The sequence below is a fragment of the Pleurodeles waltl genome, chromosome 6 (genome assembly GCF_031143425.1).
Source record: "Pleurodeles waltl isolate 20211129_DDA chromosome 6, aPleWal1.hap1.20221129, whole genome shotgun sequence".
Classification (NCBI taxonomy): domain Eukaryota; kingdom Metazoa; phylum Chordata; class Amphibia; order Caudata; family Salamandridae; genus Pleurodeles; species Pleurodeles waltl.
In genome coordinates, this window is record NC_090445.1 from 1,184,888,333 (window position 1) to 1,184,902,413 (window position 14,081).

At 42.0% G+C, this 14,081-nt stretch overlaps 1 protein-coding gene across 3 annotated transcripts in view; it reads right to left on the bottom strand.

Annotated features, from left to right (window-relative positions):
- LOC138300727 (polyunsaturated fatty acid 5-lipoxygenase-like) overlaps positions 1–14,081 on the bottom strand; it is a 1,327,404-nt gene that overhangs the window by 950,517 nt on the left and 362,806 nt on the right. For all 3 annotated transcript variants that reach the window (XM_069240434.1, XM_069240433.1, XM_069240436.1), the window contains exon 6: positions 9,981–10,153. In XM_069240434.1, coding sequence (XP_069096535.1) covers positions 9,981–10,153 — 173 coding nt within the window. The remainder of the gene's footprint in view (positions 1–9,980; positions 10,154–14,081) is intronic.

Below are 14,081 nucleotides of genomic sequence, written 5' to 3' on the forward strand. Positions count from 1 at the left end.
CTGGCTCATCCCAACTACCTTGGCATCGATTTATGTCTTGATACCAAAGTGGGAACTTGTGGACCAATCTGCATTCTCTATGAAAAAATATTTCCACGCTCAAGCAGCCAAGAGAGACCCCTTTTCATCATGTCTGGCTATTTTGCTGATGCTGACGTAGCAGCAGTTTCCACTGCTGTCACAAATTTCGATGTAGACTTCTGAGGAAATTGTATGTATGCCCAGAGCCTTTCTGACACATCCTCGTGGCCTTCTGCTGATACCAGAATCAAAGCAGTCTCACGTAGCTGGCCCAAGAGCTGCTAGAGGGAACATAAAAGCCAGAAGCATGAACCATTTGTGAATAGGTAATGTCATGTATGTGGATAACGGGCAAGATGTCTCCAAGGAACTTGGGTGCAATAGAATTCAAGTAACATACATCTTACCCGAATACAGCCTTATTCTTATGCATGTGCATTGAAGGGATACCGACGTTTCGAAAGTGATAATGCATCTTTCCTACGGAATTTAGAGGATTATTTACAAGCCCCTTGCACCGCCAGTGCTTCACTTTTTGCTTGGGAAAAAGTGACGCACCAATGGCACAAGGGCCTTGTAAATAAACCCCTCAGGGGCAGATTTATTTGCAGCAACACTTCTCTTGTGCCTCCCCAACACAACCATGTGTGCAGCGTTCTTAAAATAAGGCGCATCATGGCAGTAGTCAGAGGGACTACCTTCAGAATTTTTTACCTTAGTCCGGCGCTCTGCAGGATTAGAGTAAAAAATGTTGACGCTAATCCTACAAAGCTCCTAGAGGCCCTTTTGAAAATAATGGGAGCCTCTTTTTAATGCTTTCTCCTAGCAGGTGTTAAAAAATGCTGATAAAATGACGCAAAGAAATATCTTAGATTCCTTTGCGTCATTTTTTTGCCCCCCTCCTAGTGCCGGAATGCCCCTCTTGCATACTTTATGCCTGGCGCAGGCATAATGTGGCGCAAGGGGTCTCAAAGTGGCTCAATGCAAGCATTGCACCACTTAGTAAATATGGCGCGGCTTTTTAGGCCTTCCAACGTCACATTAGCTCCAAAAAAATGATGCTAATGTGGGATTGGAATGCCTCTAGGTCTTCATAAATCTGAGCCTTAATGTTTATGAAAACAGATAGGGCTAATGACTACACTGAGGATGATTTTGTTTTCTATATACACTATTTACATCAGAACTTACAACAGTAATGAAATATCACATAACCACTGCTATCATCAATGACATCGCTTTGGATTAAGACAATTTCTGTTTTTCATATTGGCTGACTCACTAGGGAAATGCAGGTCTATTCTACATTCTAAGCCTGATGTCCTCTTAATCACTGTGGTCTCCAGGACAGCGCAACTTGGTACAGTTTTGGGAGGGGGGCACACACACACACACACACACAAACACAAACACACACACACAGACTCATTCTTTCACACACAGACATGCATGCACGCACGCTCATCCATTAACAACGCTCATTCCATTCAAACATGCACGCACGCACCAAACATTCATTTTACAAGATCACACACATTCATTCTTTCGCACACGCACGCACATCCATTAACAACACTCATTCCATTCAAACATGCACGCACGCACCAAACGTTCATTTTACAAGATCACACACATTCATTCTTTCTCACACGCACGCACGCACATCCATTAACAACACTCAAAACACTCAAACATGCACGCGCGCACCAAACATTCAATTTAAAACATCACACACACACACACTTACCTTCAGCCTCCAGGAGGGCTGGGACTGCTGCCCCACTCTGTGACGAAGTGTCACTGATTGACACTCACCCTGGGCGCTTCAGGGCTTAAACTGAAGCGCCCAGGGAGAGTGTCAATTGGTGACGCTTTCCTCGTCACCCAGGGGAGGGCCTCGAGGCACCTTTGCTGAGCTGAGGAGGTCACGCCCATAGGAGCTGTGACCTCCTCAGCCCAGCAAAGTTCAGCTCAGGCAGCCAGGAGTCTGCGCAAATCGCGCATGTTTGCTCCTGGCTGCCTGACCTGAGCATGAAGAGTGTCTGTCAGGCTGACCTTTGTTCAGCCTGACAGACATTCTTCATGGGGAGGGGGGGCGTGGTCCCTCCGCCCTAAAGGACGGGCCGCCACTGCATACTATAGTCATCCTATTCAATATATTTTTTTAAATCGAGTTTCTGACAGCAGTACACATTCTTGACTAATGATTTTAAAGTAGTGATGCCATTTTTATATAAAGTGTAAGACCAAGTGCAAAATCATAACCACGACATATGTAGTTTCAGGTGCACAATGATGTCACTTGGAATATCAATCAAACAATTACACTTTCTTCGATTTTGCCAGCGCAAATCATAAAAGTAAAAGTACACAGGTAAATGTCATAAAAACACAAAATGATCAACGGGATGGGGCCACAAATAAAAAAACACGTAGATTTCAGCACTATGATCTTAAAATGTCAGATAAGAACCATGAAAACAAACAACATACACTGGGAGTGGGTACAAGTTGTACAGTAATGCTGGTTTTACTTATTTATAATTCATAAATATCAGAAGGGGCTGAATAAAGTTGTGGCATAAAGTGCTGAACCTGGACAAATAAGAACAATATGCACTGGGACAGGCATAGATACATTATCACAGGTAATTCAGAATCTTTAAGCTAGTCACCATTAGCACACAAACGTTGGTGCATCAGATTCAGTCTGGAGTAGGTCAGCAAGCTTCTGTGGTAATTGGACATATCAAGGGTCAGATTGGGATCCATGACTTTCACCAATTTGACTAAAATAAAGTGCCTTATAGAACGCTTCGTCAGAACGATAGTGTCACACTGCGCTCCAGCCTTGGATATAAAGGTCCTCTTGACCCAGTCAATATTCGTGTTACCAATACAATCATGGTTAAAAAAAAAGGTTCGGTGTACCAAGGTCTCTAAAGTTATTCATAAAGTAGTACAGCCAAGGGCTGTAGAACATATAATCCAAGCCCATACAAACCCGTACAATTAGTTTGTTGAGTATGAGCTCCTCTTTCAAACAGACCGAGAGCTAGAGTATCAACAGGTGAAGGTGAATAAAATTCAAAATATATCCCAAACACACTTCTTCGTGATTAATCCTTGAGGGTAAGACCTCTCAAAAATGTGTTTTTTTCGAAGTCTGGATGGAAGCATACCCCCAGATCTCACAGCCGAAACTGACTATAAGGAAACATTTGGCCTTGAAAATATAAATAATAATCTTCATGGAAGTATTCCCCAACCACTGTGAGACGTCACCAATACCATGTGTGACCCTTTTAAAGGACATTATATTGTTCTCAATCAGAGGTTTGGCAATTAAGGTGAGAATCCAGCAAGATGCCCAAGTTGAGAAAGTTATCTACCCTGCCAAGGTCATGTCCCTTTCCTGGATTTAGTGCTTTTAGAACAGATCAATATAGAGTAAGGTTTTGAAAAGTTGGTGGTCAGATCCAAACTATCCATAAAATGAATAAATAGATCTAAAAGTCATTGCAGGCCCCTAGCGGTACATGTAATCAGAACTGTATCGCCAGCATATAGCAGGGCAGGTACTAAGCAACCACCAACACTAGGGACATCATGGCACTGTTCAGTTAAAATGATTCTAATCGGTTAATATAAAGAATAAAATGGAAGGGTGTCAGAATACAACACTGGTGAACCCTTTCTTCAAATAAAAGTTCAGAGTGCATTCCCCATTAAGGCAGTTTCTAACAGAGGCCCATATCCAAATGTGCAAAGTACGCAGGAAAGTGACAAGTGCAGACTCGATCTCAATGTGCTTCAACACGGCCCAAAGCTTCACTCAGTTAACTCTATCAAACTCTGAGCTGAGGTCCATGAAGGCCAAATGGATGGCACCCTCCTTTGCTCTAGTACATTTTCTTATGAGCAAATAAAGGTTCAGATTCTGTTCAATGGTTTCCCGGCCTGATCTGAACCTGTATTGCAAATCCGACAGAATATTATGTTCATTGGCCCAGAATGTTAAGTGGTCCAGCAGTACTAGACCTATAATTTTCACTTCAAAATCCACCAAAGACATGAATGTATAACAGGTTGGGTCAGCTCTCTTCCCCTTTTAAATACTGGTACTATCATTGACTGTTGCCACAATAACGGCAAAGGGCCTCCCGCTGCAGCATTAAAGTGTAAAGTCAAAATAGGGGCCCAAAGATCAATGAACAATTTGTTCAAATCACCAGAGACCCCGTCAGGGCCAGGGTATCTACCTAAGGGAAGGGGGTAACGTAGCCAATTTCACCTCTTCCCACTGGAAAGTGAGCCTCTTGTCCCAGAAAGGGCACAGGGAAGGGGACGTCGGGTCTTCATAATTATAGATGGTCTCAAAATGGTTGGTCCATGATTGTGCTGTGACAGTCAGTGCCTGGTTGGACAGATCTGTGAACTGAACAGAGGGTGGGCCACCACTCTATAAAATGTTGCACTGTCCCGCAAAGTACTAGCAGCACATATTTCTCCCAGGCCTCCCTCTTTAGTTTGCTTTTTTTGCTCTTTACAGGTCGAGCCGTATGAAGCCCTAGCCATCCTCACCTCTTCCTTGATACGCAGCTTTTTTTTCCAATGGCCACCAACAAATCCTTATGCGCCCTCAAACACTTCTTATCAAACCATTTACAGTGAGGGGGTGATGCTACCACCCCTGGGCTAGAAAGGACAAGTTTGACTGCACTTCAATGTTAAAAAAAGCTTCCAAGATATGATCATGGGAGGCATCCTCATTAAGACAAATAAGGAAACTAGAATGACAGGTGGCGGCCAAATTAAAAAGAACGTTAGAGGGGGTGATCTTGGCCCATCTGATTCTTCGACCTTGGTCTGATGTTACAACAGGCTTCTTAATTAACCATGCAGCATCCACATGTGATTCGTCTAAATGAAAGGTAGCTGCTAGAGTTGTGATTGCTATGAAAGTCACATTCTACCTTCAGATTTACAAGAAAATAGGCAAAAAAACAGAAACAACAATATAATCAATAATAGAACTGTGGCACCTTCTCCTGAATGTAGGAGTACAATCGTCATTTTTTAATACCCCCCTTGGCCAACAGGCCCACTAAGTTATGCTTTGAGACCAAACTGTTTAACATGTCACCTTGCCGGGTATGTTGGAGATTAACATTGTCTCTATGAGAAGGCATAGTTGCAGTGCCCCCACTGTTGTGGCAAACCGTACAAGTGTACAAGTTGAAATCTCCCAATAACAAAATCCTCGTAAATTGTAACAGACCAAGAAAGAAATCGTCAAGAAACATTTTAAGGCCTATAAAATCATCTTCAACTTCTCTGGTCAAGTTGTAAACATTCACAAAACAACCTATAGTTATTTGGAAAGGTCAGGAGGATGGCTTACATGTTGGGTAAGTTGGAAGAAACCCTCTCGACTTATAGGTCAGACCCAAATTAACAAGAGTTGCAAGACCTCCCCTGGGTCTACCATAGATGGAAAGAGCAGCTGCAAAAAAGGATTTAGCATATCCATCCTTATGCAAACACCCCTGAACATCCCAACTCTCTTGAATGCAGACGATATCATAATTGCTCAACATCTTAATGCATACCTCATCAAAGACTTTACAGGTATCCCTTCTGTGGTTCAGAAATTACCTTAAGATCCCAACACGAATAGGACACCTCTACAATCATCAAGTTATCAGCCTCGGGGTATGAGATCAGTCAATCCTGATCACTTAAATGGGACAATGGCTCAAATCTGTTGTGGAGCTGCTGACTGGGATTCATGTCCTGGTAAGATGTACAAGCAGGACCATGGTACTGTCCCAAAAGTGCTGCAACGGCCTTGCTGTACAAGGTGGGTAATAAAAGCCTAAAAGAATTACTAGGATGTTGCTACTCGGTATAGTTCCTAAGGTTACGAAATATATGCCCCACCCTCATGGCATCACAAACATGTATTATAATAGTAATATAATCACATAATCCATACACCAGAGCATGGCTTGTTGTTATTCTCTATCCAACCCACTGTACGAACCATGATAATCTCATCATAAAGAGGTTGTTCAGAATTAACCCTCTTGGATAACCAATGGGTGTCTGTTTTCGAGGTGCTGGACATTTTCAGTTTTCTCACTTTATAGAAAGGGAACATTTGTCATCACAAGAACTAAGGGTGTAGAAGCAGGGGACAACTGCATGACCACCTTAAATGTTTTTTCATCTGGGGCAGCCTTCTTAAGGTAAGTATGACGGCCAGCTGCCCTTGAACGGTGGGGAACTATGCACTGAGTGCTGTTTGGAAGGGGGATACTACTACACTCATTCAGATGGCTCACCTAAGGGGCTATGCGGTTATTATTCAATTGAATGGGAACTAAGATGAAATTCTCAGGGGTGCTGTGCTGAAGACCGTAGCCCCTTAAGGGACATGGGAAGATCATATAAGAGACAACATTTGGCTCAGCCTGGTATGGCGACCTTAAAAAAATATTGGTAGTGTTGGGCAGGATAATGGGCTTGCACAGAAAAGTTTCCACTTTCTCCACTTTTGAATGAATGAGAGCTAACGTCACCCCCAACTTCCCCACCAGCTCTTCAAGATTAGTTAAGTACACAATAAAAGCATCAAAAACAACAAACCTTTTCGAGACCAACCCCGAAAAGAGATCTTGACAGTTACAATGTTCAGTAATGTAAACAGGAAAGGCACCTGAGCCGTTTTCCCCTTCTTCTACCTTTTTCCTTTCTTACTTTCCGAAATAATTGGGCAAATTGGGCAACATAGGATTCTTAAAATTTTCACCATGGCGCCTTACCTGAGAGGACTGTCCAAATTAGAAATAGACTCATGTCCTGTGTTCTTGAGATACACAACTGTATTCACCAGCTTAAGTGGCAAACCACAGTCGATGAAGGTGCCAGGGTGAAAGTGATTATAGGCAGGACCTCTGCTTGAGCATTTAAAGGACTATGGTCACAGCTCGTCTTTGACATTAAGAATTTCCTTCGTTAGGACCCCTACCACATTATTGAGAAAGGTCTAAATGGATTTGTGTGTCCGAAGTCTTTTATCGACCTCATTAGTACGCTTCACTTTTCTCTTCCCCATATCAAAATAGTCCCCAGCGGTGATGATGGATTTCACGTCCAAAGATCACAGTGCCCAGCCAAACTAAAAAGGAAAAGTAGTTATGCCAGGAGGAAAATGGCAGGTTTGTGAGCAAGCTGAGGTAACACAGACAGGCAAATATGAAATTTTGTAACACTGCCTTTAATTGTGGGCAGCACAAGGCTCGATTATATTTGTGCATAGTCGTGGATTAGTGCTGTCATAGGGTATGAACGTTTAGTGTGAGTGATACAAGAACTGAGTTGGGTTACTCGATTATGAGGATGATTCTGTATTTTACATGATGTGTTTTTATTTCATATTTTTTTGTTTTTTGTAAACAGTGTTAGTGTGAAATTGGGCAAAATAGTTTGATAAACTTAGTATGTTTCATGTTTGTTAATTTTCATATAGACAATATTGAGGAATTTTATATTTGTTTCCGATGCTTTAAAAAAAAGTAATACCCGCTTTTGTAATTTAACAGGGAATTGGTTATCTCATCCTACCATATAATTATGCCAAGGGCGTGGAGGAAGACAGTAGTCTTTTTCAAATAAAATTGGGGGTCTCTGTCTTGAACTGAGTAGATTTTAAGTTACAGGGTACCATTCAGTTAGTTTGGGCCATTAATTGAAAACAACATTAGATGGCGCCATCAGATTGATTAGAAATATAAAATTAATTAAAACTGTTTTTTTTCCCTGGATATAAACTGAGATGAAAAATTAGAATAATATGTGTTATAACAACATCATAAAATTATTGTAAACCTCCGTATCCCACCTCACGATTACTAGCAGATTTCAGTAATTTTCGATTTTGGATCATAATTATGATATCCTTTCAAACTTTTTTTTCATGCGTACATTCTCATGTCCAACAATGTGTGTTATAAAAACATGCAAATTCCTCCAAAACTGTAGTTTAAGTGCCACTGTGAATCCACAACAATGCCCAAGTTCTAGTGAGCTACACAACCATAAAATACTCCAAGTCTACTGCTCAAGACCTCACACATAATGTCAGAGATAACATCACAAATGACATCATTAATTGGTACACAAACGAAATCACTTTCCAAATCAGCTCAATATCTATCATCTGTGTCATTACTGACGGCCTTATTTAAGGCCCTTTTTTCAGTATCCCCAGTGCTGCAAAACAAAGGAATGAGTTTCAACCATGAGCGGGTGGTTCTTGGCACGAGTATACTACTGGACATGGCCTTCCGTCACACTCTACACAGTGCCCTCGACTGCAGTCCCCAAGTAGATAGTGAATAAGAGTTTTTAAAAATCTTTGACATTTTGTGAACTGGTGGCGGACCATATTTGATCAGTAAAGTTTTTTAAAGGTGTAGCTGCATTTGTGAGCCGTATTCTGGAATCAGCGTCTATTTGATTATAATCAAGGCAACGGATCCGTAAATCACAATTTACTTTTTTTTACAGAAGGATTTTTCTGTGCGTCTGGACATCCATTTGTCTTGCCTGGTTTTCAGGAGTGACCCTATTGCTCTCAAATAGTCCACTAGATTTTATTTCTCGGGCACCGTCTTTGCAAGTACTTCATTTAAGCCTCAAGACATAACGGTAACCAGAACTACTGCTAAACGTAGCAAGCAAATCCGATTATTTACTAAATAATTTGTATTTGTTCTGAAATATACTGGTGGTTATGTTCAGTTATGCTACTATAGCTGCAGCACAACTCACTCCTCATGACCCCACACAATATCACAAATAACATCACAATTGGCTTCTTCAGTGGCATCACTGCTTACACCATCCCTTACATCACAAGTGACAATATCCACGCTGTCACTGAATCACTCAGAACCTTTGCTCTCCAAGAGCTACAGTGCTCAATCTTTAATCATGCCAATCAGCAAACTGAAGCAGAGACCTACTTTGTGTGGGCCTTAAGTTTAGTGTAAAAGTTCAGAGATTCTATTTTGCCACAGGCTAATGTGGTCTGAGCCCAGGTCCTGGAAATTCCTGGCTTTCAATACCCCTACTTCGTGATTTCATAGGTTACTCTTTAGGCAGAATTTCTGTGTTTTAAAAAGATTTTGGATCAGAGTCACACAGTCGGTTGAGATGACGGTGTTCAGAAATTCAGTTTTTCTATTGCACACATTAGGTTTCCTTTAACTAAGTATATTCAGTGGCTCTTCTTTTTTTTAATGATGTAAATTGAGCCTTGAGCATAGTAAGAGCATGGTTTGCACGTGTTTTTACTAGTTGCAGTGAGAAACAGGTGCAAGGTATGGCCTATCTCCATGACCTGTGCCCAGTAACACTCTCCTCGGAGCCCCACAACCACTGGGCAATGGCTGATGGCTTTGGTATTCAACCAAGTTCTGCTCATCTTTGAGCATGTTGCACATCTTCTTTAGCCCTAGCAGCTATCGAATCAATGGTGGATCCTTTGGCCATGTCCCCTACACAGTGCAGAGCTTTCCATATAAGCAGTGGGAGCAATGGGTTCAGGACGAGTCCTTCACCCACACTCTTCACCAAGCCCACCTCACCTCAGTGCACATTGGAGCACTGATGGCTTGCGAATAGCTTTCACACCACTGTAGTTTGTGATAAAAGTCTTCAAGGTCCCGGAGTGCAACCTGTGATTCACAAACATTGATTATGCTCACATGGATTGGTAGACCTAGTTTGAAGTAGTTACCCTACTGCTGAGGTGGCCCCAAATATCCCATGTTTTGAGGTGCTTGCCCTTCGTAATGCTCCTGCATTTTCCCAACACAGGGTTTGAACACCTTTGCAAGACGCCATGCGTCATGTAATGAAGCTAGATACATTAGTGCTTACTGCTTTACCTGTAGTTCCTCTTCCAGTGTTAGGTTTCGCTGAAGGCTGGCTTTGACCATTTCTGAAGTAACTGGAAATTTAGATGGTATTTCCTTGCACTTTTTGATCATTACTGGATTGCATCCATTCAGAAACTGATATCCAAAAAAGAGGTCTTCCTGCCAGTGATGCATCACACAATCTAAAGAGGAGACAAAGAAGAGATGTTGACTGATAAACCCAAAATCATACTCCTTACCTTGACATATTGAGAAATCAAAACTAACAAAAGCGTGATCAATCTGTTCTCTCCAAGAACAAAAGGAAACAAAAATCACAAAGCTCATGAGTGGGGGAATTTGGCAGTAACTGTGCACTGGAATTAGCAATACGACAGCTATAGCTATTGATAGTGCTGGGATGTGGACTTACTGCAGGAATTAAGTAAATCCAATAGAAGCGACATGAAATGAGGAATGTCATGAAGAAATGTATTCTACCACAGAGACTCTCATGTGATTCCCCAATTTGGGGGCTATTTTTAGGGACATATTCTAACAGCATTGACTTGCCAAATTTGTCCTTGATATTGTTAGTGGTAACATAGCATATAGTATTATGTAAAGTCGCATCACAACTTGCTTATTAATAGTGATTTTGGAGCACACTGTTGTTTCTACTCAAATCCGCCACACCAACAGGACTGTGCTGTGGGCACACCTGGTTCCAGTATAAAAGGAATTGGTATTGCATAACACAAGCCAGGGAAACTATTAACCTCTCCGTATTTTACAGTGGAATTTGTATGTAGCAGGCAGCCATGTTATTGTATGTGAAAAATGGAAATGCTTTTGAATAATGACACATTCATACACATTTAGGCCCTGATTCTAACCCCGGTCGGCGGGAGCACCGCCGACAGGCCGGCGGTGCCCCGCAGGGCATTCTGACCGCGGCGCTTTGGCCGCGGTCAGAAAGGGTAAACCGGCGGTCTCCCGCCGGTTTACCGCTGCCCTTAGAATCCCCCATGGCGGCGCAGCTTGCTGCGCCGCCATGGGGGATTCTGACACCCCCTACCGCCATCCTGTTCCTGGCGGTTCGCCCGCCAGGAACAGGATGGTGGTAGGGGGTGCCGCGGGGCCCCTGGGGGCCCCTGCCGTGCCCATGCCAATGGCATGGGCACGGCAGGGGCCCCCGTAAGAGGGCCCCGCAAAGTATTTCAGTGTCTGCCTTGCAGACACTGAAATACGCGACGGGTGCCACTGCACCCGTCGCACCTTCCCACTCCGCCGGCTCGATTACGAGCCGGCATCCTCGTGGGAAGGGAGTTTTTCCCTGGGCTGGCGGGCGGTCTTTTGGAGACCGCCCGCCAGCCCAGGGAAAAACTCATAATACCCTCCGCGGTCTTCTGACCGCGGAGCGGTATAATGGGGCGGAATTCCGGCGGGCGGCCTCCGCCGCCCGCCGGAATCAGAATCACCCCCTTACTCTCTTTACACTCTTTAAAATCAATTAAGGTGGAGAGCAAGAGTTATACATGTATTCTGTGAGCTATCCCTATCATGTAGAAAATCTCACCATTATGATATAACTGTCTAGCGAAGGTTGCCCACTGAGTAGCTCAGGAGCTCCCCTATGTGTAGCCAAACATAGCAAAAGAGCACATTTTGTTTTGTGGAATTAGTTATGTTCCCAAAATTGAAAAATATGTATTTAAAAGTAAAACGTGTGTACTTTCAGAACTAATAAGGTAATGTTTGAGGCAAAAATATTTTAAAGCTGATATTTGAAGGATAATTCATGCTGCAGTGTGGAGCCTTATTACTGATGGTCTTTCTTATTCTTCAGGGGAAATTGCGTATAAACTGCAATGACAGGTAGAGGCATTACAATTTAAAATTTATGAAGCTTTGACATTATTGCTAGTGATCTTGTCTGATGCACTGCGGTAGTCACTGTTAATACTCCGGCATGCAATGGCTATTGATGGAACCTTGTCTGAAGTGGTCACTATTGTAATGCTGATGATTTGTATCAATAGATTGGGATTAATTTTAATGAACACTCATAGCTCTTACTGTAGAAAAGAATTGGAGATCACAGATCTAGGGTATATCAAAGCAGAAGCTTGTGCGGCTCTTTCTGTACTACTGATAGCACTGGTGCACAACTAGTGACAGCGCTATCATTAGAGGGCGTTCCCTCAATTGCATGGTGACATGGGCCTATGCAAATGCGGGAATCACTTTATTACTATATTATGGATGCGTGCACAGAGCCAAACATGCCTTTAGGAGGCACACTGAAAGTGTGCCACAAAAAGTTGGTGCAATTTCAGTGCGCCTTCTAAAAGCTTCCATTTGGTGGAGTGAAGAGAGGTCTCCTTGTCTCCCCCAGACATCCTCTTGCAGGTGAGTGCAGTTGCTCACTGAGTCTCTCTCTCCCTTCTTGAACATGCATCCAATCTGCATTTCACTTGAGTGTGCTGCCCCCAGGGTAGGAAGAGTTTTCAGCAGCCCTGAAGGCAGCACATTTACCAAAATGGGGCACTCTTTCCCATTTTGCGCCCAGCACACATGTTTTAGGGTGTGCCATGCGAAAACAGGGAAAGTGTGCACTATGTGTAAGAGGCTTACAGATAATCCTCTAAATTAAAAGGCGTCATAACTAAATCTCTCAAACAGAAAGGTTTATAGGAAAATGTTTAATTCCTTGCTTATTATTGACTGGCAGACTATCCTGTACGTGTACTTAAAAAATCGTCTTTGTTTTGGGTGGGTTGCGTGAACAACTAATGGATGGAAAATAATGAAGAAATAAACAAAGACATATTTTTGATTTTGAGTCATAATGAAGTAAAAATCAAATAAGGTACACCCAGCTATGACAAGTGTATTACCACAGCCACGTTTTGAGCCAACATAGGCTGTATCTGACCTCTGATTTCATATGAAAAGACTTGATGATTTTTTTCTGTTGCCTATTGCTTAGGGCATCACCAGAAAACATGTTGTAACCGTTTGATAGAAGAGTGCATAATTAAGATAAATGACCCTAATGTGATTTAATGCACAAACAAGATTGCAGACAATGCGTCAAATGTAGGAATCATAGTCTGGTAAAACAATGTACCTTGAAAATAATCAGTGACTGGATATTTATATATAGACATTCTAGAAGGTTAGAGATCTGTTTAGGAATTCTGAATGACACTTTAGAGCGGTCTCTGATAATGAATATGTGAATCTAAGGTATTTTGGTTGTGAAATATTTCTATTTTGTGATCTTGCTTATTGGCCAAAGTTCAAACAATAAAACAAAACTGTTTAAAAGCTTATCAAGAACCTACATATGTTTTATAAAGAAGTGGCTAATTATCCGGCATCTGGTCAAACAGTATTATATCTCCGGTATTTAGCCAGCAGCTGGCTAAATGTCTAAACTTTCACTATTTATCCCAAAGCAGGCTAAATAATAGATATTGTGCTATTTAATCGGCAGCCAGACATGGTGAAGGAGCTTGTTAAGTAGAACAATATGAAGAAAAAAGTAACTTTAAGTCCTGGAAGTGTCGAGGCCATCTTGTAATGGGGGTGCAGGATTGTGTGTGAAGCCTTTGCAAGAAAGCGCATTTACAAATGTACAAAAGTATGCAAATGTATGAATTAAGTTAAGTGGATTTAAGACAGTGGGCCTAATTGGGTCCCTATTGCCGGCCGGCGCTCCATCACGGTCGGCATGACTTGTAACTTTGTCCTTGTCCGGCGTGACCTCACATCCACAGGTGGCGCTTTGTGCTTTTTGGCACTATTTTCACTAAAATGTTTACAATAGCATAGCTCCAGTTCTACTGAATGAATTTTTGTTGTTTTTGCCATGATTTTTTTATTAAAGAAATTGTATATTTCTACATTGGTGTGGGATCCTTTTTGAGTGGTGTTCTCACTTTATTACTGTTTGAAGTGTTGCACATATATTTTACACATTACACACACCAGTTTACCCACAACCCAATTCCTTACAGTTCTGAATAAATATTTATAATAAATAATATAATCTAAAAAAAAAAATTTAGGAATTACATTTCTGGTTCTAGAGTTTTAGGATAAGGCACAACAATATTCTGTGCT